At 41.5% G+C, this 26,345-nt stretch overlaps 2 protein-coding genes across 2 annotated transcripts; both read left to right on the top strand.

Moving 5' to 3' along the window:
* Positions 1–1,745: 1,745 nt before the first annotated feature.
* On the top strand, positions 1,746–18,073 carry SFT2D1 (SFT2 domain containing 1). Its single transcript, XM_054393258.1, has 8 exons — positions 1,746–1,843; positions 8,164–8,250; positions 10,180–10,262; positions 12,998–13,079; positions 13,397–13,432; positions 14,143–14,201; positions 15,433–15,462; positions 17,514–18,073. Exons 1-8 carry the CDS (start codon positions 1,781–1,783, stop codon positions 17,551–17,553), a joined length of 480 nt encoding a protein of 159 aa, XP_054249233.1. The 5' UTR covers positions 1,746–1,780; the 3' UTR covers positions 17,554–18,073.
* A 1,484-nt stretch (positions 18,074–19,557) lies between these two features.
* On the top strand, positions 19,558–22,417 carry PRR18 (proline rich 18). The gene is given in 4 exon segments (XM_054396685.1): positions 19,558–19,588; positions 21,252–21,467; positions 21,470–21,569; positions 21,571–22,417. Coding segments are annotated over 4 exon segments (1,194 nt in total).
* Positions 22,418–26,345: the final 3,928 nt, after the last annotated feature.

Below are 26,345 nucleotides of genomic sequence, written 5' to 3'. Positions count from 1 at the left end.
ATAAGGTCTCACTTACCATCTCCAGAGGCACCAGCAATGTAGGATCACTGACAGAACCAGTTCCCTTCAAAGCCATTACCAAATGACAGTCTCATTGACATCTTCAGGCCAGCTGCATAGGAGGAGGAATTCTCCAAAGACTTCTGCTCACCATCTCCTGCCCCTGCTAACTGCAAAGCACCCAAGGTTATTTCTGTTTGGAGAGTCATGGTCATGTTGTTCCTTTACACATACTCATCTCTCTGCTCAGGTCTTTGTAAGTATAGGCCGTACTGGCTGCCTCAGGAGGTGATATTTTGCTGTTGTTTGACTTCTTTGACACAGCCATGTCTGCAAGCATTTCTCTCATTCAGAATGTTGGCCTGACCTAAAGCTTCTTGAGGTGCCAACGGCCTATCATCAGGATGGAAAGGTACAGTTTGCGTCCAAGAGTTTCACCTAAAAGCCAGCGTACAAGGCATGTGGGAAACTCTTCCTAAGTGTGCATGGAAGGGCAAACAGTAGGAGCTTCTCAAAGAGGAAGTGGAAGGTTTCTGTCCTGAAAGGCTTCAGCAGGAGCTCTACTGCCCTGGCTCTTACTGAGTTTTACTCACACAGCAGCAGGTTACACAGCCTTTACCATTCATCTACTCCTCCTACTCCACACCACTGTCTGCTGTCACTTTGCAGCCAAGCAGCAGGCAAGGCACACTCCATTTTTGCTGGCTCCTTTCCCCCTAGCTGCCAGTCTTACTCCCCCTGCAAACCATACAGGCTAGAGCTGTGGTGCTCACCTGAGGGTCAGTCACACAGCAGAGCCACATGCTAAGATACACGAACAGTCCCAAAGGGCATACATAATCAGTGTTTGAACAGAGCAGGAAGGGGAGGACTTACATGGAGCAGCCATGCTTGAAGAGCCGGCATGGTAGCTGGTGTGCTGCTGGGAACAAGCAGGCGAAGCAGCCAAGACAGCAGGGTCATGGCCCTTCTCTCAGGGCAGAGCTTAACAAGCAACAGAGAGCCATACTGGAAATCTCCACAACAACATATGTGTTACATTTACCCACAGAAGCAGGCCTTTACAGCTCAACCCATTGATCTCAGTCCCACCCGTTCATAGCTGGAGAAGCACATGGCTTGCCCACAGGTAGTGCCCAGGACACAGCAGGAGCCCCTAGTTCAAGCTGTTTACATTGGTGCTTGCAGCATGCCTGCTGCCTGGTAATTGCATGGCCCAATACTCGGCCCACCTGCGCCCGTTCCATGGTACAGCCAAGGTAAGAGCAGACAGGAGGCTCCACCGCCCACGACGACGCTTGTGCTCTGAAGCGAGGCAGCCTCTCCCGGCACAAGCAAGCCTGACAGCGACGTACCCTTACTGCCATTCTACAGGGCCGTGTATAACCAGGATGTTACCACTCCCTAGCTAAACAAGTGGCTGCAAACCCGCGCTATCGAGCTCAGGCCAGTGATTTCCGCGTGCATCGAAATAAACCAGTTCTGCAGCGAATGATGAAGACAGAGGCCTCTGAAAAAGTTCTTCCTCCTCAGCAAAGCCCGTCCTGTCGCCTTCCTCATCCGGCCTGAGGAGGTAGCAATCCCCGGGAAGCGCTGCCCTGCAGCTCCCTCCCGCAGCTGCGCAGGCGCGGGCCCTCACTCTGCCGGTCGCCGGGGGGCGAAGCCCGCTAGTGGACGTCACTTCCGGGCGGGCCAGCGGCCCGGCACGGGAGTGTGGTTACGTTCCGGCCCCTCCGGTGCGGCTCGGCTCGGCCCGTCCCGTCCCTGCCCGAGTGCCGGCATGGAGAAGCTGCGGCGAGTACTGACCGGGCAGGACGATGAGGAGCAGGGCCTAACGGCACAGGTACCTCCCGGCGAGGACCGGTTCATCTTTCCCTTCCCGGCACTGGCAGCTGCTAATGGCCGCCCAGTTGCGTCTGGCGGCGAGCTGACGGGGCGCCGCTGAAGCCTCCCAGACCTAGGTCGGCACTGGTTTCCGTAGCCTCGGGCGCCACCGTGTGCCCCGCGTTTCCGCCCCTCCTCGTGGCCCGTGCACACACCCGCACCCCTCGGTATCTGCCCGCATGCCTGTCCGTGTCTATAAGCGGGAGAGACGCAGAGGCAAAGAAGAGACGCGACTTTGTTGCTTGCGCAGAACAACGGAGTTCCGGGGCACCAGATCCTGCAAATTTTCGGAGTGTGGAGAAGCTCTTTGTTGTATTGGTGGTTTTAGCTCTTTGGGTTTGTTTTCCGCGTTCTGTTTCAGGATAAGAGTCCCCTGGTCTTGTGTGTAGTCATCCTATATGGCCTTGGTATTTCATGATCAGTTTAACAGCAGATTTTCTTTCTAAATTGCAAAAGGAAAGGCTTTCTCTAGTTAGATCTTTTTTTGTGTATATTGTGCTGAAGTGCCTTTTTTGCCACATAATCGTTAAGTACAACTTATCAATTTTTTTTTTCTATTTCCTCATTGTTGTCAGTTTGGATTTTTTTTTTTTTTTTACAGAGTTTGAATACCGTAACTTTCTGAGATATCTAGGTTAAAGCAAAGCTAAACATAATTACAAAGAATCATTTATACCATTGGCTTCCTTTTAATTGGTCTGACTACAGGTCAGAGTGCTCTGCACCGTGAAATATCTTGATGCTGTGTACTGGCTGTGTGCAACGTAGAGCAGCCTGGATCCAAGCTGCAGCTAACAGACCTTGGTGAACCAGCACAGCTACAGTATAGGTAGTGTTTATGGCATAATGTTAGTTCTGGCAGCTTACTGCTTGACATGCTTCACTTGCCTTTGTACTGAGTTGCTGCTCTCTTCAAGGTTCATGAACTTGGCCTCTTTGTTACAGTAAAGCAGCTAAATTGTATTCACACCAGACTGATTGAGGAAGCAACGTGCGCTTTTTTACCAGAAGTGACTTTCAGCATTTGGGAGGAATGCTTCACCTTCTGATCTTATCTCAAGATTATCAAAGACGTATTTGCATTTCTGTTAATCTTTGTTCAATACCAAGATAATTAATCTGCCATCCCGAGGCACATTTCAAATGAGACACACACAGGATAGCATAAGGGAGTTTTCCTTGATGCTGTGATGCTTTCTTTTCAGGCAGCAATCAATAGATAAACGCCTGAATATTTAATACTTTTTGTATTTTAGATATATATCCTGAGAAGGAGAGACCTGAGTTAAGAATGTGTAATTTGTTAAATGTCAGTTACTAAAATATGTATCATAGAATCATAGAATGGTTTGGGTTGGAAGGGACCTCCAAAGGTCATCTAGTCCAACCCCCCTGCAGTCAACAGGGACTCTCGATCTGCTGGCCACACTTCTTTTGGTATGATTTGACTATTGCTTGTAATGATGTTGTTATAGTTGGAGAAGACTTTAAATAGGAAAAATCTGACCCTATTTGAAGCCTATCCAGTATGTGATAGAAGAAAACATACATGTCTTTGGTGTAGTGCAGAGAATCACAGGAGTAACCAGGTTGGAAAAGACCTTCAAGATCATCAAGTCCAACCTATCACCCAACACCGTCTAATCAACTAAACCATGGCACTAAGTGCCTCATCCAGTCTTATTTTAAACACTTCCAGGAATGGTGACTCTACCACCTCCCTGGGCAGCCCAAACCAATGGCAAGTCACTCTTTCTGTGAAGAGTAACATCCAGCCTAAACCTCCCCTGCGGGAAGAGACCAACCCCTAGAAGCTGCATGCTGAGAATATGAACTGGAAGGATCTTCTTTAAATAAATAACCACTGAAGAAAAAACAAAGTACTTAGGTCAGGCAGTGTCTCTGCTATAGCTTTCTCTCAAAGTAGCAGTGTATTTCAGGAACACTGGAAATCTGGTCTCTTTTAGTGAGGAAATTCATATGTGACATTCACTAGAGCTACAGCTGTACAGCTGGATGATGTTGACTATTTTTGAAAAGTATGTAAGTAGAGTAAAAAGGTAGGTGCACCTATGCAGAGAAGGACACTTTTAAAGAGATAAGATTGTGAAGGAAAATAGAAGTTCATGCATTTTGTCTGTAAAATCAGCTCTTTCAGATGGCCTTTCAGGAACTGAGTCATATGTTCGGTTAAAAACAATGGCCCTCTCTTTGGAATAGCTGATAGTTGTGTAATAGCCATCATATGGTTCGTGTTGCTCGATAGCTGTATTCTGCTCCTTCTTGATTTTTTGCAGAACCATTATCATGAAGGCAGCAGTACTTCTTGTCAAGTGGAAGCACAAGTATATAGTGAGACAGCTGTGTGGTGGTTCAGTGAACCAGTTGTGTACTTTCTGAGCTCTTCAGATGACTGACTGTCACTTTTTGCTGCAATTGAATCAGCTATTCTATTTTTTTTTTTTTCAAAAAAGGAATTAATATTTTTTAAGTTAATAACAAATTGTAAATATACTAGTGTAATGATGTTGACAGGGCAGCATTATGCTGTTTAGTTTCATCAACGCCCAAACTAATATAAAAGTAGTCTGTTTGAGAGTTGGGTTATTTCTTAGTGTAGTTGAATGATAGTTGTTGATTGAGAACTGCTTAAAACATTCAGCAGGATTTTAGCAAGAAGGAATACACCAGGTACTTGCATTTCTTACACTTTGTTCCAAATTGTTGATTGAAAAGCCTTTCAGAGATACATGAAAATATATCTATAATATTTTTTTTCAAGTATTACTTAGGAACAGAATTCTGCAGATATGCTCAACATTTCTTTGAAATTGAGATTACTACTTGCAAATTCTTAAACTAACAAGTATGTGATTTCTTGGTAGTAATCTGGAACCTGCCTTGAAACCTGCAAAATAAAGTTTCTATGGTTTTTGGCTGCCCATGTGAAAAACTCTTACAAGACCATTAATGTATGGGAGGAGCCTAGGTAGATGTTCAAAACCACAAGAAGCCTTTTTGGTCAGGGGCAGCCTTGCAGATTAGCATTCATATGACTTGTTAGGTGTCCACAGCAAGCTATTCAGTAAACACACTTACCTGTCCTTGCAGTTTGTATATTAAACCAGTACAAGAATGTTCCTTATGTTTCAGAAAGCCTGCCTACTGGATTCGCGTTTCCACTTAGGATTTTTTCTTGATTTCTGAACGTCTTTGTCGTTTCTTTGCTGTAATGTTTTCTTGGAATATCTTTGCTTCTTGCTTGGGAGTTTGGAGTTAAATCTTAGCCACAGAAAACCAAGGGCTTCTATTTGTTAATTTGTTTTTTTTTTTTCTTTTATTGCTTAGAAACAAGGTGATAAGCTGTAGAGGAAGAGGCATATGTTTTACAGGAACTCCCTTACAGCTGCCACTCCATAGGGTCTCCGTATGAATCTTGCCCCAAATGTGGAATTTGCTTGGCAGTGTTTTCGGTCTTCTGCTAATGCAAATATCATAGAGTGTAATGTCAGTTCTTTTTACCTGAAATCTAGGGTTAGCTGTGTGGCTTATGTAGACAGTAGAGTCGTAATCACCCATACATGATTTCCTGCTTTTGTTGCATAGGCAGCTTACGCTTATTAATTTTTCTTAGGGTCCAGTTTGTAGTCTCCGATCATAGGAGCAATAAAATAAGCTGTTACTTTAGGGTGTCTCACAGCCCCTCTTTTACAGAAATTATTGTGCCTGCAGTGGATATGACAGAATGAGCAAGTATTGTGTCAGGCTCTCTTACAGAGTACAGCCTAGCATTTTAGAACACGCATAAGTTTGTGGCTTAAGTAGTTGAACTGCATACCTGTTATTCAACTCCTGCAGCAAGCTGTTTCACTACAGAGGTGAAACAGACATCTCAGAAAGGTAGCCAGTTCCGTTGCTTCTGTGAAACCCAAAAAGTGTAAGGTATCAGAGACTAAGAAAGTGCATTACCAGATTTCCGTTTTCAAGATTTTAAACATCGCGTTGACTAGATCCATTTCAGTAACTTAAGTAGTGGTGGAACAAAGAATGGTTGAAGAACAAGCTTACATTTTATGCTAATTAATCTAGTTTAATTATTACAGATAATGCTGGGTTGTGATACTCTAGCAGCCTCCATGGTTATCTTCCTGAACTTCATGTGCATGTATTGTCAATCTAAATTTTTAAGAATTAAATCCATAGAATATATTAAGTTAGTTTAAAACCAACATTTTAAATCTTGTGAGGATTTTTCTTGTTTGAGCTGTTTTGTGATTCACGTAGTTACAGTGTTCATATTTTTTTCCACCTAGGAACTGTTAGGGATTTAAATGAAGATAAAGATACTTTCAAATTATATGAAGAATGAAGTTTGCTGGTAGTTCTTTCAGGAACTCTGTCTCTTATTAAAAGCAGGATAGCAGTAAGTGGCAGGAATTTGCCTGATACAGCTGAAGAAACAGTTTACCTTCATCTGTTGCTTGTTTTCTAAGCAATTGAAAGGTGTGCATTGAGTATAGTGATAGTATGGGCTCAATCAACACTTCATTTCTAAGCTGGTATGAAAAGGATTTTTCCTTTTTTTTTTTTTGTCTGTGTGTGTACAGATGTGATTGGTTGCACTAATAGGTGACAAACATGATTCAAAGGTTATGTCCTACCACCTCTTCCTGTACTTCTTACATGGATAGGCAGTCAGGAATATGACTATGAAATATTACTTCATGCACTAAACCATCCTTCAGTTACTGTTTTGTCTATTTCTTTAATGCCTACATAAGGATAAAGAGTCAAACCTAACAAGGTAAGCTGCATCTTCTGACCTTTGGGAACTTCTGCCTTAGCCGCTGAACACAGATTAAAAAATTCAGAACGATATTGTATTTTCCACCATTTCTGCTCAGGCAGTATGCAAGCATAAAAATTTATTGCTAGTATTCTAATCCCCCCTTCTTAAGTAAATATTCAAAATATCTAATTTGATTAAGTAAGGTTAGTAATACTTCTATAGGTAGAAAGTAGTCCAAGCTATCCCTTGTTTACCTATTTCAGGTGCTTATTCATCACAGCACATAAATGTATGCCTGTATGTGGGCCTTTTTTACTAAACTAGATATGGAATCTTCATTTGTACACACATGAAATCATTCAAAGCAGTAACCAAATTCCACTTGTTCAGTTACCACTACCTGAAAGAGAAATTTCTCAAGAGAATAGGACAAACATGAAACTCATTGGTTGAGGAAGCCCTAAGCTGTGTATTTGTTTAATCTTACTTAATTCAAAATATCCTTAAAACTACATAACACGAGGACAAGTTTGCTTGTGTCATCTGAACAAATAGAAAAGTTAAGTTTTTTTACTCATGTAAGCTGAAGTAACACTTTGCTTAACAGACCAGTTTAAAATAGAAGTTATATTTCATTTTAGTGTCCTGAAGTAAGCTGAAATACATTGTTCTTACAGCATGGGTAGAAAAGGCAAGCTGGATATATCTAACAAATCACATCTGCTGAAATGGGCTGTTCCTCTGCCAGTTATGTGGCCCTGCCTGTTAAATCAGCCCCACCATTTTTCTGACTTGTTGATGAGCTGGTTTGGCTCATCAGTCTAGCATAGGACTAATCAGAATAGAAGGAAGACTAGTTTTCCTGCTTCGTGAGTTGTCAGCCAGCTCAGGTCATTAAGGGATCTTGCAGGTTCTGGAATCACCCTGAAGAAGTGGGAAGTAAAATGATCCCTTTCAACAAGTCTGATGAGACAAACTGTGTTAAATCTGCCCATACCTTCATTCACCCTGTAAGAAACAGTAATTGAAGTGGATTCATAATGCTGGCAGTGGGCACTTGTACTAATACATACAATGGCTTCTGCCTAGTAACTGGAAAAAGTGGTAATGACTATAGGAATATAGAGTGCCGTATAAATAGATATGTTCATCTGCAAATTGCTAGAAGGTCCATTCATCCTTCTGTTTTGGTACAATTTTAAGAATTTTTGTAATTGTATGGTGAAGACAAGGTCTCTTTGACAGTGGAGCTGTATTGCTTGAGCAACAGAATATACCTTCACAGATTTTGTCTTTTTTGTTTGTTTTGGAAATATGTTTCCAGATTGATAATACAACTTCTTAAACTGATGTAATTTATATGCAGGCAACTTTTAAGCAAATCAATTTGTTTGAAATTAAGGATTTCAGTAGTAAATAAGAAATTGTCCTTTAATTTGATCAAAACTGGGTTTTTCATAACATGTGTTTTACTCTCTCTTCCTATTAAGGTCCTTGATGCCTCAACACTCAGCTTTGGTACTCGAGTCAGATGGTTTGCCATATGCTTTGTTGCAGGCATTGTATGTTCCATTCTTGTAAGTAAAGTGTTTGTTGTGGCTTTTTCCTCTGAACTTTGTTAATTAATGTTCTCTGGTAGCATTCATATCCATATTTAATATGTGATCCTGTATTTGCTTTGTACTGTATCCTAAATTTTATATCCATAAATTTAACTGAACAGAAAGGGTATAACTCGCATGTAGGGGCTGTTGTTCTGTAAATTATGATTCTGACCATCCTTCTTCCATTCACAACAGGGAGCATTTTTACTGTAGTGTAAAATTCCTTACTCAAAGGTTCAAACACTGACAAGATGTGCTATATTTTTAATTTAGATATGTGAGAGGTGTACCAGGAAAGAGCTTTTGCTGTTGTTCTGTGTGTACCCATCTTATATTTTTTTTCTCCCTAGTGAAAGGGGAAAAGGAGAAGGAAGCTTGAAAGGTTTTTAAGGGCTGAGCTCAAAACAAATGTAGCCTGTCACACTCACAAATCAATAGGTGACAACTGTGGCAGAATGTTGACACTTTAAAAGCCTAATGCACTCCTATTAATCTTATGGCCAGCAAATAATTTGTTCATTCTCAACCTTCAGGTGTTGACAGGAGGCTCAAGCCTGCAGTTAAAAGTTGAGATGTGTTCATTGATTTGGTCTATCAAAACCTGGCACAGGTAACTTGCAGTACAAAGCAGGTTTTTTTCTGCATGGAAAGCCCCAGAAGCAGGTGACATAGCAATGAGGAGCTATCCAGACTACTAATTTTGTGGGTTTTCTTTCTTTTTTAATGTTTTATTTGATGTAAGCTAGTCAGTGCCTTTAGCTAATGTGTGTGGATGACATTTACAGTTTTTATGGAGACTGTCAGGCAAATCGTTTTGATTTGTAATGCATTTTGGTGGTAGGGTAGGGAAACTTTGTCCTGTGTGCTTTAGTTTCTGATTCTGCCGTTATTTAAATGGCTGCTGCTGCATGCTTCATCTACCATGAAGAGTTTCTGAACCAAGGAGGCTTGCATAATGACAGGAAGCAGCAGCTGTGGAGGAACTGCCTGCTAATTGTTCCAAGCGTTCACTTAGAGATAGCCACTCGTTGGTGGAGAAGCCTCTGATTCATCTGCTTCAGGTTATGGACCTTTGGGAATATTCATTGTGCTCTCTGCTAGCCAAAATGTCACCATTGCAGGTGGTGTTTTTCCTTTGATCTAGCCCTTGCAATGTGTCCATAGGCTTTCTTTGTAGAATACAATTACACTCATCTCTTGCAATTTTGCATGCTCACTTGTACTATGATCTCTGCAAACTGACAGCACAGATTCCCACTGAAATTGCAACTGGATAGAGTATAGTTACTTATTTCAAGAACAGGGTATCCACATTACAGCTTAAAAAAAAAAAAAAGTTGAAAACCTAAGCAAACTGAAGTCCCATGTTTAGGCTCTGTTTTTCCCAGATCATCATGGGGACTGTGATCAGCAGGAGGCTTTGGATTTTTTTTTGCTAATGAAGATAAGAGATGCCTGGACTTAATAGTTCTAAAATATTTATATTTACAGTCTTGTTGCGTACACTCACTCCAGGTGGTTGATTGGAGGAGAAAGGAGATGGTGGATATTAGTGTGGCTTTATGATATTTCATCCTCTGTGTACATAAGTGTATGATGTCTGGTGGGGCACTGTAACAAAAATGAAAGTGTGGTAAATCAAATATAAACAGTACAAATAAATGTTATCATCAATATAAATATACGTTGTCTAGTTGTGAAAGTATTGTGAAATAATGTAAATTGATACATTATTTTGCCAGTAGGTGGCAATAGAAATGTGCTGAATATTGACTAATACAATTATGAGAGCAGTATACTCTGCTATGAAAAGTTTCATAGTCTGAAAATGTATTTATAGACTAAAATTTAAACAAATAATATAAACTAATTAAAAACATGTAAATAACCTGTTTTTTATAGGGAACAGCATTGCTATGGCTCCCAAAGGGGATCAAACTCTTTGCAGTGTTTTATACCCTGGGAAATATTGCTGCATTAGCCAGGTATGATTTCTTTATTATAATTGGAGAAGTACCCTATGAAAGTCTATTTGTGTATAAATAACATTGCTTTTATATTAAAATGCTAATAACAGTTACTGTTGTCACTCTCCCATTGTAATATTTTATGTGACTGTTCTGGAGACATATCACCACTGCTATCTGAAGTATGAGTACTGAATTGCTGATTGACTATTTTGTATTCTTTACTGCCAGGTCCTTCTGCCAGTTACAGAGGTACCTCAGTTTCAGAGGCAAACTGGTAGTCTGCCTACTGTGTGGATACTTTGTTACAGGAAGGAGCTTTTTGTTTTTAGCAGAGAGATCACCTCCTTTCTGGGAAAACTCTTGAAAAAAGGGAGGTTCAGGAAATCTACATTTTGACTGTGAGGCCAGGCAGAATCTAAAAATCATTCATGGCATGTTTTTAAAGTCTATGTTTGGTACTTTGCAGTGTTCACCATAGCAGACAGTCTTAAAAGATTTGCAGAAGGGACCTCCTAGGATCTAAAACTGTTCTTTATTTGAAAGACATACAAGAAACAGGTTAATGTCAATACAGTGTTTTCAGTTCCTGGTTTTCCTCTTTCTCTTACTGCCTTAGCGTAGTTGAAGCATGGTGGTGGGCCTCAGAGCCCATGGAGTCTGATCTTGACTTTCATGAACTCTGTGACTGCAGTTCAGTCACTTAACTCTTGAGTCAAAGCATTGTAAATCTGTCAAAACTCATGCAATATGGAGTTAATATTTAAGGAATGCTGCTCAACAAATCTGTAAGGGGACAAAGATGTTTATACTGGAATTTAGTCTTCATTTGTATAATTTTTCCATCTCACAATACTTTTTCTAGTATGTGGACAAAACTGATTATTTCCCTTTCTCTCCCTTGCCTTATTCTTTGTTGTCTGGCTTTGGGGTTTTTTCGGTTGGCTGGTTGGTGTGGGGTTTTTGCCTAGCAATTTTGTGTGTGTTTTCACTGCTTGAAATTAATATTTTAGAAACTTGTTCAAGTCTAATTGTCTGTGAACTAAGAGGAAAGCTTTTACAAATTGTTATTTCTTTCAGGAGAATGCAGGAAAACCTTAGTCTGGATGCCAGCTAGAATTAGAAGTATTATCTTCTTCAGATATAAACAACAGGCAACCATTCTGTGAACAGTAGAAAGTAACTAAGTCTCAAACGGATAAGGAGATTTAAACTTTTTCTTTTTTGCAAGTCTGTATTTAAAACATGCAGTTACCACTCTAAGTAGTCTTCTCTAGCCAGTTTTTAACTATACCTTTCCAACCACAGAGATGAAAACAGTGATATGACAAGTGTATCTCCTACAGAATGTGTTGTATATAAGAAATATCCTGTGTAAATGAAGGATATCTAGATTTTTTTTCCCCATCCTGTCTGCTCCGTTTGCATTCTCTTATATTGTGAAGAAGCTCTTGTGATGACTGCCCTTCAATACTGATCAATGTCAGTGCATTTTGCTTTCTATATTTTTCTGCCTATTTTATGTGGCCTGAACCTCCTTCATTTGTACCATCATGTTTTCATCATCCCTATCTTTCCAGTTGTTAACTAATTATTTATTCTAGTTCTTCAGGTCTCTTTTGTGTGTGTGTTTGTGTGTGTCTTAATTTAATTTTGTGGCCCAACAGCCAAGATCACAAAATACTGGGAACATTTCGGTTTGGATTGCAGTGAATTTAAAACATTTTTTCCATTGAATTGAGAACATTTCTTTTGCTATTTAATATGTACTTTTGAGATCTGTCTATTCAACTTGAATTTTAAAAAAAAGGTGAAAAGAAAGGGATATATACACAAAGTTGCTGCTAGGTGAACATCTGAGTGTGGAAGATAAAGGGTTGAGTTTACTGCTTGGGATGTGGATTCCCCTATTTCTTCTTAGAAGATGTTTCCTTCACCGGGCTTATGATTGTTTTCAGAAAGGAGCTCTACCAAACTCTTCCCTGCTGCTGATTGTTTCATTTATTAACTAGAAAAAGAGTTAGACTAGGATTCTTGCTCTGTAGTAAAGCATTCAGTCCACCACAAGTTCACAGACATACTCACTCGCTAAATTTTTGGATTTTTCTGCAAAGCAGAAGAGTTTCAATAACAGGGAAGAGAGCCTCATCCCAGAGTATTTGAAGCTAGATAATTACTCCTACAGTTGTGAATTCTTAGTTCATATTGGATTTCTTTGCATGAACAGGTACAGCATAGCATTGCTGGTGGTTTTCTTTCTTCCCTTCATGTTAACTACAGAACAGAATAAAGCAGAAGGATTTTAACACAAACTACTGAACTTTTTCTTTCTTTTTTCGCTTGCTGAGTTTAGGCAACAATTTCCCTATAATCTCAGTTGTTGCTGCCTGAATAAGAAGTTTATTGTTAAGCTGAAATTTTCTGTGGAATTTTGGTCTTTGCATTCTTTTGGCAAGTCATTTCTTATAACCACCTCAATATGAAATTCGGTAGACTTCAACTTAACACCTCTGTTGTAAGTGGTGATGTTTTGGAGAGAATTTTGCAAAGGGTGACTCAATACATAAGCTGTTTCCAGGACTAAATTTGTGGACTATTTCACCTTTCATTCTGGTAAACATTGTAAACACTGAAATGCCTATTTAAAAAACCTTTGTAGTCCTCTAACTGCTGGAAAACTGGTTAATTGCCTATTGTCTTTCATAAAGATTTATCTGAAAGTGATTTACCATTTGTTTTTTCCTTTCTGTTAGTACATGTTTCCTGATGGGGCCAGTGAAGCAACTGAAAGCAATGTTTGAGCCAAAAAGATTAATAGCCACAGTTGTGATGTTGGTAAGTATACTGTCTTTACTTCCTTTTGCTGAAAGGTTTTCCTTTAGTATCAGACCTAAATCTGAGGCTTTACTAAAGGGAAACTATTTCTAAGTCGACCTCTTTTTTTTTTTTTTTTCCTGAATAATTTTAGCCAAACTGCTTAGCTCTGTGTATCATAAAGATTATCTAACTCCTGACTATGACCCATTGTTTCTCTTGTCTACAATTTTTTTTTAATTAATCATTTGAAGTAAAATATCCTTACACAATTTCTGGTGTTTTTGAGGTTTTTTGGGGGCGTTAAATTTTTTTTTTTTCTTTTCATCTCCACCCAGCTCTGCCTCGTATTGACACTGTGTGCTGTATTCTGGGTAAGTGAGCCTACTTCGTTGATCTAAAAAGCAATGTAGCTTGTTAGTTTATTAACTGTAGTATTGCTTTAACATGCAGATCAGCTGTAGAGGAAGGATGAGCTTGTGTATGTGGTATTTGTGTTTTCAACTTGCAGTTGAGTTTAGGTGCAGTGATGAGCCTGCTGGCTACAAAGCAAATGCACTCTTCCATCTGCATGTTGCATAGATGAGATTACAAAACGTAGAGCATCAGGTTCAGTCTGCAGACCTCTGCAATAAGAACTGGAATAAGAAAAGCAAGTTAAGATGCACTTTTATCTTAGTGATGTGTCAGAGAATATGCAGTGGTCTTCAGAAACCATGAGTACAGAATATAAACTGATTGAGACAAGAGAGACAGAATAAGTACCTTCAGGCATCTTGACTGAAAAACTGGCAGTAGTTATGTTCCATAGAAGTATATTATGGAGCCAGGGTAAACTTCTGTATGTGCAGAAGTACAGTATATTAAATGTTTTCAAAGCTAGAGAAGGTTCTCACAGCTAATGGAGTGATGAATAAAATGAATGGAAATTTGTTAGAGTGGAAAGAAATAGCAAAATAAGTTAAGACAAGGAAATTTAGGCATCACTGGTTAACTGAATTTTTGAACAGACTGTTCCAACTGTTTACAGTATAGACTGGTGCAAAATGTAATAATTTGCAATATTTTATTTATTTTTACTTAGTGGAACAAAAAAGGTTTGGCAGTGTTATTCTGCATATTGCAGTTCTTGGCAATGACCTGGTAAGATTCTTAAAATTCATTTTAGCTTCTTTTCCCTACCCCTACTCCCACATGATTTAAACCTATATATAATACACTTAGCATAACAAGCGTGCCCAAATGCTAGCCTCGATCTGTTTTTCTACGTTGTGTAACTTCAGAAAAATCTATATGCAATCGTCTTGCAAAAAATGATAATTTTAAGTATATTCTACAACGTGTGAACTTATTTGAAGCACTATGAAAGGAATTTATATGCAAAAAACCCTCAATGTCTTTTTTTCTTTTGTGAAAGTAACTGTATATTCATATGCTCTGCTTCTGGGCTAAGCACATATAAGGGCTGATCTTGGTAATACATGAGCACAGTCAGGTGAATGCTTGCAAGTTTGGCAGAAGATTTAGAAGTTGTTGTTTTCTCCATGGAGATAAAACTGAACATATTCAGTCTCCTTGTCTCAGGTGAATTACTTGGTATTACTTCTTAACTGATCCAAAGTGACCACAGTTCTTGTTTGAACTTGCCCTCAATACACAGTGTCTATATTGAACTGGGATCTGAGGACAAATAACCATTTGTTCAGGATAGGGACTGTTGGACATCATGTTGAACCCAGGTAAATGCATGATACTAGGCAGAGGGAACATTGCTAACAATGTTCTACATGTTTACAGCAGAAAGCTTCACATCTGTTGAGTGTCCTAGAACTTCATCAGGCTGAGCACAGGGACAAAACATAGCCTGGAAGCTTGCAAGAAGCAAGTTTCAGAGAGTAATAAAATTATCACGATTGTGGCGTATTATAATACAGCATAGGTCTGTTTTAATACGATTAGACATATATTTGCATAGTAATGTATATTGTCTTTTAGATTGGAAAAAGGTTGTCTATCATCTTGAAGAATAGTTTTCCCAGAAATCTCCATTCCTTTTGATTATGGTGATAGTGAATCTGCCTTTTTTTTTTACACTTACATGCAATAGAACTTGTGAACTATAATTAAAAAAAGGGGTGGGTGAGGGGGTGCAAAAAACAAATGAGGAAAAAGTAGACCAGGAAATCCTGGGCAGTACACTTAGTACTTGTCCAAATGTATCATCTTTTCTCAGGTAAGTGTTAAGTGGAGTAGGTAGTCTTGTTATAAGTTACATTACAACAGGTTGCTTTTATTAATACTGGACTAAAGTGAAATAATTCAGTTCTAGGAGAAACATGAACAAATGCAAATTTTTCCACTTTTTTTTTTCCAGGTATAGTCTGTCATATATTCCTTTTGCAAGGTGAGTCTGCATAATAACTTCCATCTTAACAACATTTGGTTCTCTTTATGCTTGGGAGGGGGGAAAAGTCCTTAAATTCAGTATGTAGAAAGACGCATAACCTCCTCCCTTTCCTTTTCATCTTTAGAAAATGACATAGCTGAACTCAGGGTAATGCTTAATATAAGCTTTAAATGCAAGTAAAGTACATAGTAGTTCTTTTTACTAAATGTCATTCTAGTTTTCATCACTGAAAATAAATTGAAATTTTGTTTGAATTGTCCAGTGATTAAAAAATACATTGATGTAATAGTAACTTTTCCAGTGCTAAATATAAGATAACAAGGACCCCAAGTCTTAGCTGAAAGCGAACTAAGTGTAGTTTCAGCTGCTAAGTCTAATTCTGAATTCCTCCATATTTTTAGGAAAGGCAAAGTCAATGCTTTTCGTTAATGTTGGCAGGATTACCTTTCTTTCCATTCTTGCATGTACAAAAAGGGAACAAAAGCTGGCCAAACACATAGTGAAACTCCATGCAAGTAAATAGAAAAATCTAATTTTTTCTGTGGTGTAAGATGCAGTTTGTTTTTCAGTAGTTTTTTTAAGAAAAATAAAGTGCTTCCATCTCTGTATTACTTAATGAGATTTTCTGTTGTGGAAATGAGGGGGGGAAAGAACACAAAATATTGTCTTTCTCTTCCTGTGGATATTTTCCCAAAGTGTTTCTGTGACTTTGCCAAAAAATCTGTACTATGGATGTTTTTAAAAGAACTGTATTTGATCTAGGGAGAATTAAGCTATATACACTTTTTATAAGGTGAAAATTACTCCTTTGGAATACTGAATTCAGGCTTCATATTGTCATCTTAGTATTTCTGACATCTCAGGCTTACCCGGTCAAAAGTAATATCCTGAATTCTTAGTTCTGTGACCATGTGACAGTCTCAATAGGGTCGTTCCTTCCATTTTTTATTTTCCCCTTTATTTTTCAAATGTTTTTTTCTGCACAGAAAACAGTTTGAACTGTTAGTCCTTTCTTCCCTACCAACAGCATTTAAGTTTTGGGCAGAAAACCATTGGATTATATGCATAATTTAATTTCTTTGGTTTTCTTTGTTGGATTTTATGAACCAAAGAACTACGTTTTACATAGATTGCATTTAGTAGTACAGTGATTAGCTGTTGTTATTTGCTCATGTGGAATACTGCCTTTCTCATGGAAATAGTGATCTAACCCATGTTATGTGTCGGAGAACTAGATGATCTTTCAAGGTCCCTTCCAAACTCTAACATTCTGTAATTCCTTTAAAGTATGCATTTGTCTTGATTTGCTGAACTTGTTTGTAGTTTGTTGGTTGTTTTGGTTTTGTGGTTTGTTGGGGTTTTTTTCAGTTATTTCTGGATCACCTGCTGGCATTGCAAAAAAAAAAAAAGGGGGGGCCAGGCACAAAAAATGCAAAACAACAAATCCAATAAACAAATTCTACTCTTTTTTTGAGAAATTTAAAAACAATGGAAACTAAAGAGAGTGATCAGAAAACAGTTCAATTAGCGTCAGTTAAAGAAATAGACCTCTTCAGATCTTTCAAGCCTTAAAGCTGAGGCAGCATTCCATCCTGCACTGTTAGTACTTGCACTGTAAACCCTTCAGCACAGGCCTTTCTTTCCTGCAACACTGGGATCCAACTCTAATGTGGCTTGAACTGAAAGCACTTGTGCTTTGCTGATGGTCTGGTACTCTTGCTGTCTAGCTTTGTGGAATAAGGCTTTGATTTTGCTAAGCCACCAAATGTGGTGCAAAACAGTTTTTAAAGCTGTGTCTGCATTTTAGCATGTGCTTGAACATAAACACTGTGGAAGACTTCGTATGGGCTGATCAGAGCTTCAGAAGGGGCTGGAGCCTTTGGTTTAGCTGATGTTGTAGATGTACTTGCTCAGGGATATCTGCCAAGATCCTGCATTTGATAAAACTGTTGTTTTTTCCTGTGTTTATGGAATGCTTTTTATGTAATGATTGATACATATATAAAGAAAATAGCAAATAACTGACTTTTTTTTTTCTCTTTTTAAAGGGATGCTGTGATTAAATGCTTCACAACCTGTCTAGGGTAAACTAAAAAGGAGAACCACTGTACACTTTAAAAGCCAACTTTCATTCCTCTGAGTTTTCCTCGACAAACCATACTTTTCCATTTGTTAAATATCCAGTAACAATTTAGTATTTTCCTTACCTTTTGCATTGGGGGGATGTAATAACTCTTACTAGAAACAGTTTCAAAAATAAATTTGGTAAATTGTTTGTGTTAACCCTAGAACTTTTAGGCTTTTTTTAAACAAAAAAGTACATTTAAGTACTTTGTGCTAAGTAGTCTTAAGATTACATTGCATCCAGTAACAGTTTATTCCCCCAGTGCAGGCAAGCCACTAAGATCTGGATAATATACGTAAAGATTTAATTTACAGTTCTGTCTAAAATTTACAGCGTGCCATTTCTGTTTGTATATTATTCTTTGTATGCTTTTCCAAAGACAGAGTTTTATACGTGTTGTAAGGATTTGGTAAATTATAATTAACTGCTGCTTTTAAAATGTTTATACATGTGCTTTGTGGAAAAAAGCTTAATGAAAGTACCTGAAAGATCTGTTTAAAGCTTGTTCAATTTTATTAAAAAGCTGTATTTAAATTTTTTGTTTGTTTTTACTTTCATACTTAAATACTTTTTAGTAAAAACTTATGGCTAATGTATAAATGAAATTTGTAAAATAAATTGGTTTAAAAGGTGCCTAAAATATCTTTTTATTTAGCTTTTGAAAATTTCAGCATTACAGTTGAATAAATATGAAAATCTGAAAAGTGGGATATGTGTATGGCTACATCCAAATTCAGTTATTAGGTTTGCAGAAGTGACTTGAAAGCTTCTCCATGCTAGTATTTAGACAAACTGTTCATTTTGACTTAAACTGGTAACAGATTGAAGTAAAATCCTCTTAAATTACTCTGAAATTACTCTGTTTTTTTGCAATTGAGAATTATTCAGGAGTAAAGTTAAATCCTTAATGTTTGATAGCTGAGACTATATGACAAGAGGTTCTTTTAGCACAAGATGGACATGCTTGGTTATCTGTATTCTGAAATCCCAGTTGCTGGGGTGGATGTGCGGGTGTTGGGTTTTTTTCTGATAATTCACAAATAGAAGGCATGGATTTGAAAAGATGCGAGCTGCAGTGTCAGGAAGGGGGAAATAACCTGTCTTCCAGCATTCAGCTTTCAGGCTAAGAGACTAATTGTGGTACATTCCTGTTTTAAATCTCACTATGTGTTGCACAAATAGCAACAACTTCTGGGGAAGCTGTGTAAAGGATGATGGTAAGATTTTGCAGATAAACTGCCAACCAGGCCTCACTTTTTAACTGATTAATAGCAATAAATTGCCAATGATGCATTTTTCCTGCTGGTGATAGGGGGACCAGGTAGTCCCAACCCCACAGGAGGCTCTTGAGCTCATTAGTGCTGCATGATGTAGTGACAGCCTCTCCAACTCTGCCTGTCATAGCCCTTGGGTGCTGGCAGACCCTTGAGTGAATTTTTAGCTCCTTTTAGTTTTCAGTTTTCATTGAGGATGCACTAGTATGTGTATACGTGGTGGTGATGTCGTCTTGGAACTGGCTGTCACACCCTTTCCCAGTTGCTGCTACTGACCATTAACTGGCGCTGGGGAGATCCTCTAGTTGGTGCTTCAGGGCCAGGCAGTTGTTTGCTCTAGAGTTGCCCACCAACCACCAATTCTGGTACAAAATTACTTTCCCTGTAATCTTTAATTAGAATGGTGTTAGCTATTTGGATTTGGGGTTTTTATTTACGCACTGTGATAAATAACAAAGTTAGCAGTCAACAGTTTACACTGAGTATCAGATCACCAGAGCAGCATGGGTTCAACAATTGAAGTTGAAAGACTCTGTGTACTGGTGTCATTTTTGTATCTACTTAGGTCTGTTACATCACGTGCTTTCTTGGTTGTTGTTTTGTTGTTGTTCTTTGTTTTGTTTTGTTTTTTTTTTCTCTCCTGAATGTTTAAGGATTCACTTTGTTAGTCTGCATAGAGAGTACGCACACTCCATGCGGCTTGGATGGGTGGACCCTTCGCTGGGTAAAAACTGTCTGGATGGCCTGACCCAAAGAGTGGTGGTGAACAGAATTAAAGCCAGTTGGCAGCTGGTCATGAGTGGTGTTCCTTAGGGCTCAGTATTGGAGACAGTTCTCTTTAAATCTTTGTCCATGATCTGGATGAGTGGATCAATTGCCCCCTCAGGAAGTTTGCATGTGACTCCAAATTGGGTGGGAGGGATCTGAACAGGCTCTATCAATGCACTGAGGTCAGTTGTATGAAGTTTAACAAGGCCAAGGGGGTCTTGCATTGCATTGGGGTCACAACAACCCTATACAATGCTACAGGCTTGGAGAAGAGTGGCTGGAAAGCTGCACAGCAGAAAAGGACCTGGGGATTCTAGTGGACATCTGACAACATAAATCAGCAGTGTGCCCGAGGGGCCAGGAAGGCCAATAGTATCCTGGCCTGTACCAGGAAGAGTGGGGCCAGCAGGAGTAGGGAAGTGATAGTGCCCCTGCACTCAGTACTGGTGAGGCCACACCTCCAATACTGTGTTCAGTTTTGGGCCCCTCACTACAAGAAGGACAGAGTTGCTGGAGCATATCCAGAAAAGGGCAATACATCTGGTGAAGGGCTGGAGAACAAGTCCTGTGAGGAGTGTCTGAGGAAACAGGGGTTGTTTAGTCTGGAGAAAAGGAGACTGAGGGGAAACTTTCTTGCTCTCTACAGCTATCTGAAAGGAGGTTGTAGTGAGGTGGGGATCGGTCTCTACTCCCTAGAGAGAGTATCAAGTGATAGGACAAGAGGAAAATGGCCTCAAGTTGTACCAGGGGAGGTTTACATTGGGTATTACAAAAAATTACCGAAAGAGTGGTCAGGCACTGGAGTAGGCTGCCTAGGGAGATGGTAGAATCACTGTCCCTGGAGGTGTTCAAAACATGTAGACATGGCACTTCAGGACATGGTTTAATGGCCATTGTGTTGTTAGGTCACAGCTGGACTTGGTCTTACAGGTCTTTTCCAGCTGAAACAATTCTAGGATTCTATGCATTCTTCCATTGGTATATTCTGCTCTTTCACATCCTGTTTGCTGTGTATGAATGTTCTGGAAGTTCACAGTGGAAGCATTATCAGTGTATAAATACCCTTTTATGACAGCAGGAAACGGTAGATGTGGAGAATCTCTGTTCCTGTGCACTGTATACCTCCTACCCATCTTCTGATGAAATTATGGTACTCTAGTTAAAATAGTACTTTGACGTAAAATCTGCAGAAACATGCCATGGCTTTTTAGACCAAATGTTGGAGCGGTAGTAAGTAGAATTAATTTGGAATATTTGCTTACTTACTGCTACCACATGGAACCTCTCCAAACCTCTATTACTGTTTAGGGTACTTTAAAAGGTAGGAAATGACTGCCTTCCTCCTCAAAAACCCAACAGAATTGTTGAGCAATGTGTTTTGCCTCAATCACAGACAGAATGGACACTAGGAAGAGGGATCTCTGAACTGGGCTCCTCATTTACCAAGACAGGCTGCTCTCAGCCTCAGCGAGGTTTATGTATTTCATGTAGGCGCAAGTCTGCGCAGGGTCTTAAGAACAGTAATTCAAGTAGTCAAGGAGGTCAATGTATAGTTAATGTTTTGAAGATGGCATGAGGGTGCTAGTTTAACGTGACATTAAAAACTTGCCCCTTCACAGGCGGGCGCCTGAGGACTTCAGGAGGAATTCAGAGTTTGCCAGTCCCAGGGAATATGAGCCCCACCGGACATTACCTTCGGGTCTCCGGTGGGCTTGGCGGGAGCGGGGAGAAGGGGCGGCGGCGCAGCGCTCTCTGCGATCTGGCTCGGGAAGGCCGCGTCTGTTGCCGGCAGTCCCTTACCGCTCCCCGCACGCCCACCACGCGCTGGGGCGGGGTGTTCCGGGGCGGGCGAAGGGCGGGAAGCGGGGCGGGTTATCGAGGTGGAAAAGCAGCGGCTGTCGGCGCAGACGGAGCTCGCACCCCGCGCTGCTGCCGGCAGGGGTCTCCTCGTCCGCTTCTGGCTATGGGGCTGCAGCCCCGGCGCGCCGCGGTGCCCTGTCCGCCGGCAGGGAGATGCGCTGTCCTGCCCGGAGCGCGCACGGCGGCCACCTGGGCCCACAGCGAGGAGTCGGAGCGAGCTCCCGGCCGCACCACGTCCCTGCCGCCCATCCTACCGGCCCCTGCTGCTTCTCCTGTCGCTGCTCGGGCACAGCCCAAGAAGCCCCCACAGGCGGCAACCCCCAAAAAGGCAGCCCCCCGGCCCGTGGAGGATAAGGCAGAAAGGAAGGCCCGGGGGGCGCTCCCGGAGCGGGCGGGCCCCCTCTCCAGCTCCTGGCCCTGCTCCTCTCTACAGCGGCAGCCGCCCCGGAGGCCGCCGGCGGATCGCGGAGCGCGGCCACAGCCCGCCACGCCGCAACCGCGGGGCCGCCCGGGAGCTCCGGGACCAGGCAGCCGCTCCTGCGAGAGCCTCGGCGGAGCGCAGGGGGAGGCTGCCCTGCGCTTCTCGCTGAGCTTGCCGCCGGAGGCCGTCCGTCTGTTGCAGCGCCGCAGCCAGGAGCGTCAGCGCGGGCAGCCAGCCCCATCCCCCGGCGGCAGAGCGGCCCCCGCTCGGCGGGGCGCCCGCGCCGGCGGCGGCGACTTGCGCGCTCTGCTGAAGATTTCGCTGCTTAACGACAGGCACCGCTACGACGATGAGGAGTATGAGGAAGAGGAGGCGGCAGCGGGGGCCGCGATAGATGAGGGACTGGTGCGGAAGTGTACGGAGTGGCTGCGCGGCGTGGAGACCGCGGCCAGCCGCGACCGCTCTGACAGGCTGGACACGCTGCCGCACCTGGGCACTCTCTGAGACCCACCGAGGGACTGGGGCTGAGGGAACGGCCGGCGTCCGGGCCCGTGGAGAAGGCACTGTCCGTAGCTGTTGTGTCCTTTGTAGTGTCTCTGCGCCGGGGGAGACCCGGCGGGTGACGGTAGGGGCTGGGGTGGTCCGCGGTGCGGCAGCGTGGCTGAGGCGAGAGACAAAGGAGAGGCGTCGGCCTCCGCCCGCCAGTGGCCGGGTGCTGGGAGCGAGAGAAGACGTTGTGGGCGTCCTGTCTCCCCGCCTCGTGTTTTTTTTCAGACTTCTGAGTACTTTATAAGATGTGCATAATGATTTTGTATATTTGTACATAAAAGTTCATTTTTATTTATTTGAATAAATTACTCGAGTTCTGTGTTGCAGTAGCCTTAGCGCCTTACTAGCTTCGCGTCGGCCTCTTTCTTATGGGGCTGTAACTGCGTTTGGATGGCTGTGAGACGCTGGTGGTTGTACGGAGAGCGTCTCCAGTTCAAACGCTTGTTTAGGATGGTTGCCGATCACGGCCACTGACAGCTTCGCTGTCAACAAAACGCTCACGCGTCGGATGCCTCTTCAAGCAAACGCAGCGCTGGGGTTTCATCGAGACTGGGGGCCGGGTCGGCACCGGCAGGCGGGATAACGAGGAGAGGGCGGGGAGCTCCCCCATTCCCCGCGGATCCCTGCCGAGGGGAGATGGAGGCAATGCCGGCCCAGCGCCGTATCGGCTTGGTGACGGGGAGCAGCCCTCCCGGGGAGAATCGCAAAGAACAGCAGGTTGGAGGCAGCGATATAGTCAGAGGCTGCTCCGCTCCCCTGGTCTCGAACGAGAGATGAGACACTGTGTCCGTGCTTGGATTGCGAGATTTTACCTCCCGTCACAAGCAAACACGTCCGACCTTTCGATCTGCTGTCAGTGTACGAGAGGGAGGAGGGAGGGAGCGTAGCGGCAGCATCCTTTGTCAGCCTTCTCCGGCGAGTACCCCGCCTCCCACCCCCGGGACCCGCTGCATCCTCCCCAGCCTCCCGCCGCTCCATGCTGTGACCGTACGTGATGCTCATCAGGGTTCTGTATCTTGGGTGAGGCGAGAAGGAGATGCAAGAGGCTATGTGTGCAAAAAATCACTACTGGAAAAGAAAAGGTAAATCTTAACAGGCTTACAGTTGTTGTCTTGGCCACTTACTGCCACTCTCACACTGTAATCCAGCTTCTCAGAATGAAAGTAAGATCCAAATATTTGCTATGATATAGTAAACATTTCGCAAGTGAATGCTTGAGCATGTAAGAACATGTTGAGTTTGTTTAGAGTAAAACAGTTCAGTGCCACAACCTGGGAATTACACATTTCATGTAGATGTCAGCTCTTCACACCAAATGATGTTTGTGTTGACTATCCCGTTAAATCATGGGAAAGAAACCTTTCTATAAATTAGTTGCATAACATAGTGATGTGCTACCTTTAATAATGTGCTACATTTTGTGCAATATTCCCTTTTGCTCCAGGTTTGTTTTTCCTTCCTTTTTTTTTTTTCCTCCTGAAACCTCAGGAATGACATGAGAGATGCTTTGACATATGGATGCACAGATACAACCATTGAAAAAATAATGAACCAATATAATATAGGTGTGAAATAGCTATGCTCATAGGTCAGAGAAAAGTATGGAACATGAGAATGTATGGAGAGTAATTCTACTTCATTTATGCAACGATAGAGTAATTTGCAGTGCTAGCTATGAAGCACGTGTATCTTCATATAATTTTAACTGAGTGTGCGTGGAGTTCTGGCATATTCATCAATTTTCAGTAATATCTTAATGTAAACCTGCCTTAATTGCAAAATTCCTGTCAAATTAAGCTTACGTTGGATTGATGTCAGACACACTTTTGGGCTTGTTTTTCCTTCTAACAATGAGGAAAACAGTAGTAACTGAGCTGTAGGTGAGCTTTCATCTTGTGTGTCTTTAGCAACTGAGAGTTTGTAAAGGAGCATCCTGGACTCTTAAAAATGTTGCTCCTTAAAACTGTTCCATGCTTTCGTATCAAGTAGAATCAGTATCTCTGACTGCAATGAGAAGTGGTCCACTCATTAAGGACTGAAGTATAATAAAGATTACTTGTGAGGCTGAAAGCACCTTTGTTCAGAGTATGATGTGTGGCAGGAAATTCAACAAATTTGAATGCACAGCAACAGCAAATGCAACATGACTTGGAAGCAGCACAGGTGGAATCAGAAGGAAATACCAAGTCTGACAAAAGAGGGACATGCCCAAAGTGCACTAGAAAGAAGAAATTTGGAACTTCAGAACTGCCTGGATAGATATTTTTCGTTCTAAAAAATTAATTTGAACAAAGCTATCCCAAGATCATGCAGCTACAATCTTTTGTGTTAGGTAAGTCATTGTGTACATGGTAACTGGAAGTGGGCCTAACATGGACTCATCTTGAAGATGAGGATGTTCAGTCCTCATACTGGGATAGATGTTAAGAGCTTCTGGGCTCTCTGAAGTCACATAATTAATGTCTGCTTGGAACAATACTTCCTTCACTAAACATTAACATAAAGATTTCTTGTTTTCAGTATTGCTAACACTGCATCCTTTTAATGATAAATGATGCCCTTAATGTTCTGAATATTTTCATCATCATCATTATCAATTTTGTAAGTGGTATTAGAATAGACAGAGGAAGTAACTTTTGTTAATTTTGCATGTAGTTTACCTCTCAGTATTTTTTCAGCTAAAAAAAAATCCTGAGAGATTCTTGTATCCACAATTACAGGTAAAATAAATATAATAAACCTGCTTTTTTTACTTCATTAATATGTGGTATAATAAATGCTTGAGGCTAATGGCAGGTTTCAAAAGGCAAAAATGCCTGTGGAGATTCAGACAGCAGTGAAAACCCTGTGTGTCTATGTGCAACATTGCTAGCACTATTTAAGATCCATTATTTAATTATATGTCAATAGGCATTGTGTCACAAATGTATCACAGTTCCTTTTCTTGCTGAAAGAGTGAAAACCCTCTAAAGTGCGGAGAACTGAAACTTCCCATCACAGGACCCCCAGCTTTCCTTTGCCTGAGCCATGCGTTCAGACAGGGTGCTGTTAGTGCAAGGGAAAAGTGCCAGTAGGATGCTGTGAAACAATATCTCTCCTGTCCCTCTGCTGTGCCTGGGCTCGGTGAAAATCAGAGGAGCTTCCCCAGATTGAGTAGAGCTGCTGCTGGCTCCCCCTTTTTCTTAGCCTGTAGAGCTGCCACTATGCCTCAGTGAAAAAAATGAAGAAAGAACCATTCTGTGCTGGTAAGCAGATTAGATGTGTTCAGGAACACTTTGCAGGTAGAAAAGATCTGCTTTTGCCATAAGGAAAAACAAGCAGCCTGGAAGTCACTACATTTGATTTTTACATTATATTAGTCATCGTTAAAGTGCCTCAGCCTAAGCCTCCCACTCCTAACCCTTTTAGCTGCTGAAAGAGAGTTATGAGCATCTGGTGCCATGGATGCTTAAAATAATCGATATTTGCTTCAGGCTGGATAGCTTCCCTTCTTCTTCCAAATGCATCAGTATGATTTATGCTGGGGGGGGGAAATCACAAATCAACATACTAAGATTTGGGGCTTTTGTTTTCTTTTCTTTTTAAGGTAGCTAATAGATGAAGAAGGTACTGTGACAAACAAGCCTGGAGAAGCCAGACAACAGTGAACCTCATGTTTCTCTAACTGAGCAGCCCCAGCCCTGTGCATTGCTGAGTTTGTTCTCATCTTCTACCCTGAATCTCATTTTCCCCTCCGCACCGACACAATTAGTACCATCTTATTTCTCAAGTTTGAGGGAGAATATGTTGTTGCCCATCTCTTATGTTCTTTCATGGTGTTCCAGAACACTTGTAAAGCCCAGACAAGCAGTATTCCCTATGGGTTGTCAGTCAGCTCCACCTG

The sequence above is a fragment of the Indicator indicator genome, chromosome 2 (genome assembly GCF_027791375.1).
Source record: "Indicator indicator isolate 239-I01 chromosome 2, UM_Iind_1.1, whole genome shotgun sequence".
NCBI lineage: Eukaryota > Metazoa > Chordata > Aves > Piciformes > Indicatoridae > Indicator > Indicator indicator.
The sequence above is the reverse complement of the archived record's forward strand: the minus strand, read 5'-3'. Positions and strand labels throughout refer to the sequence as shown.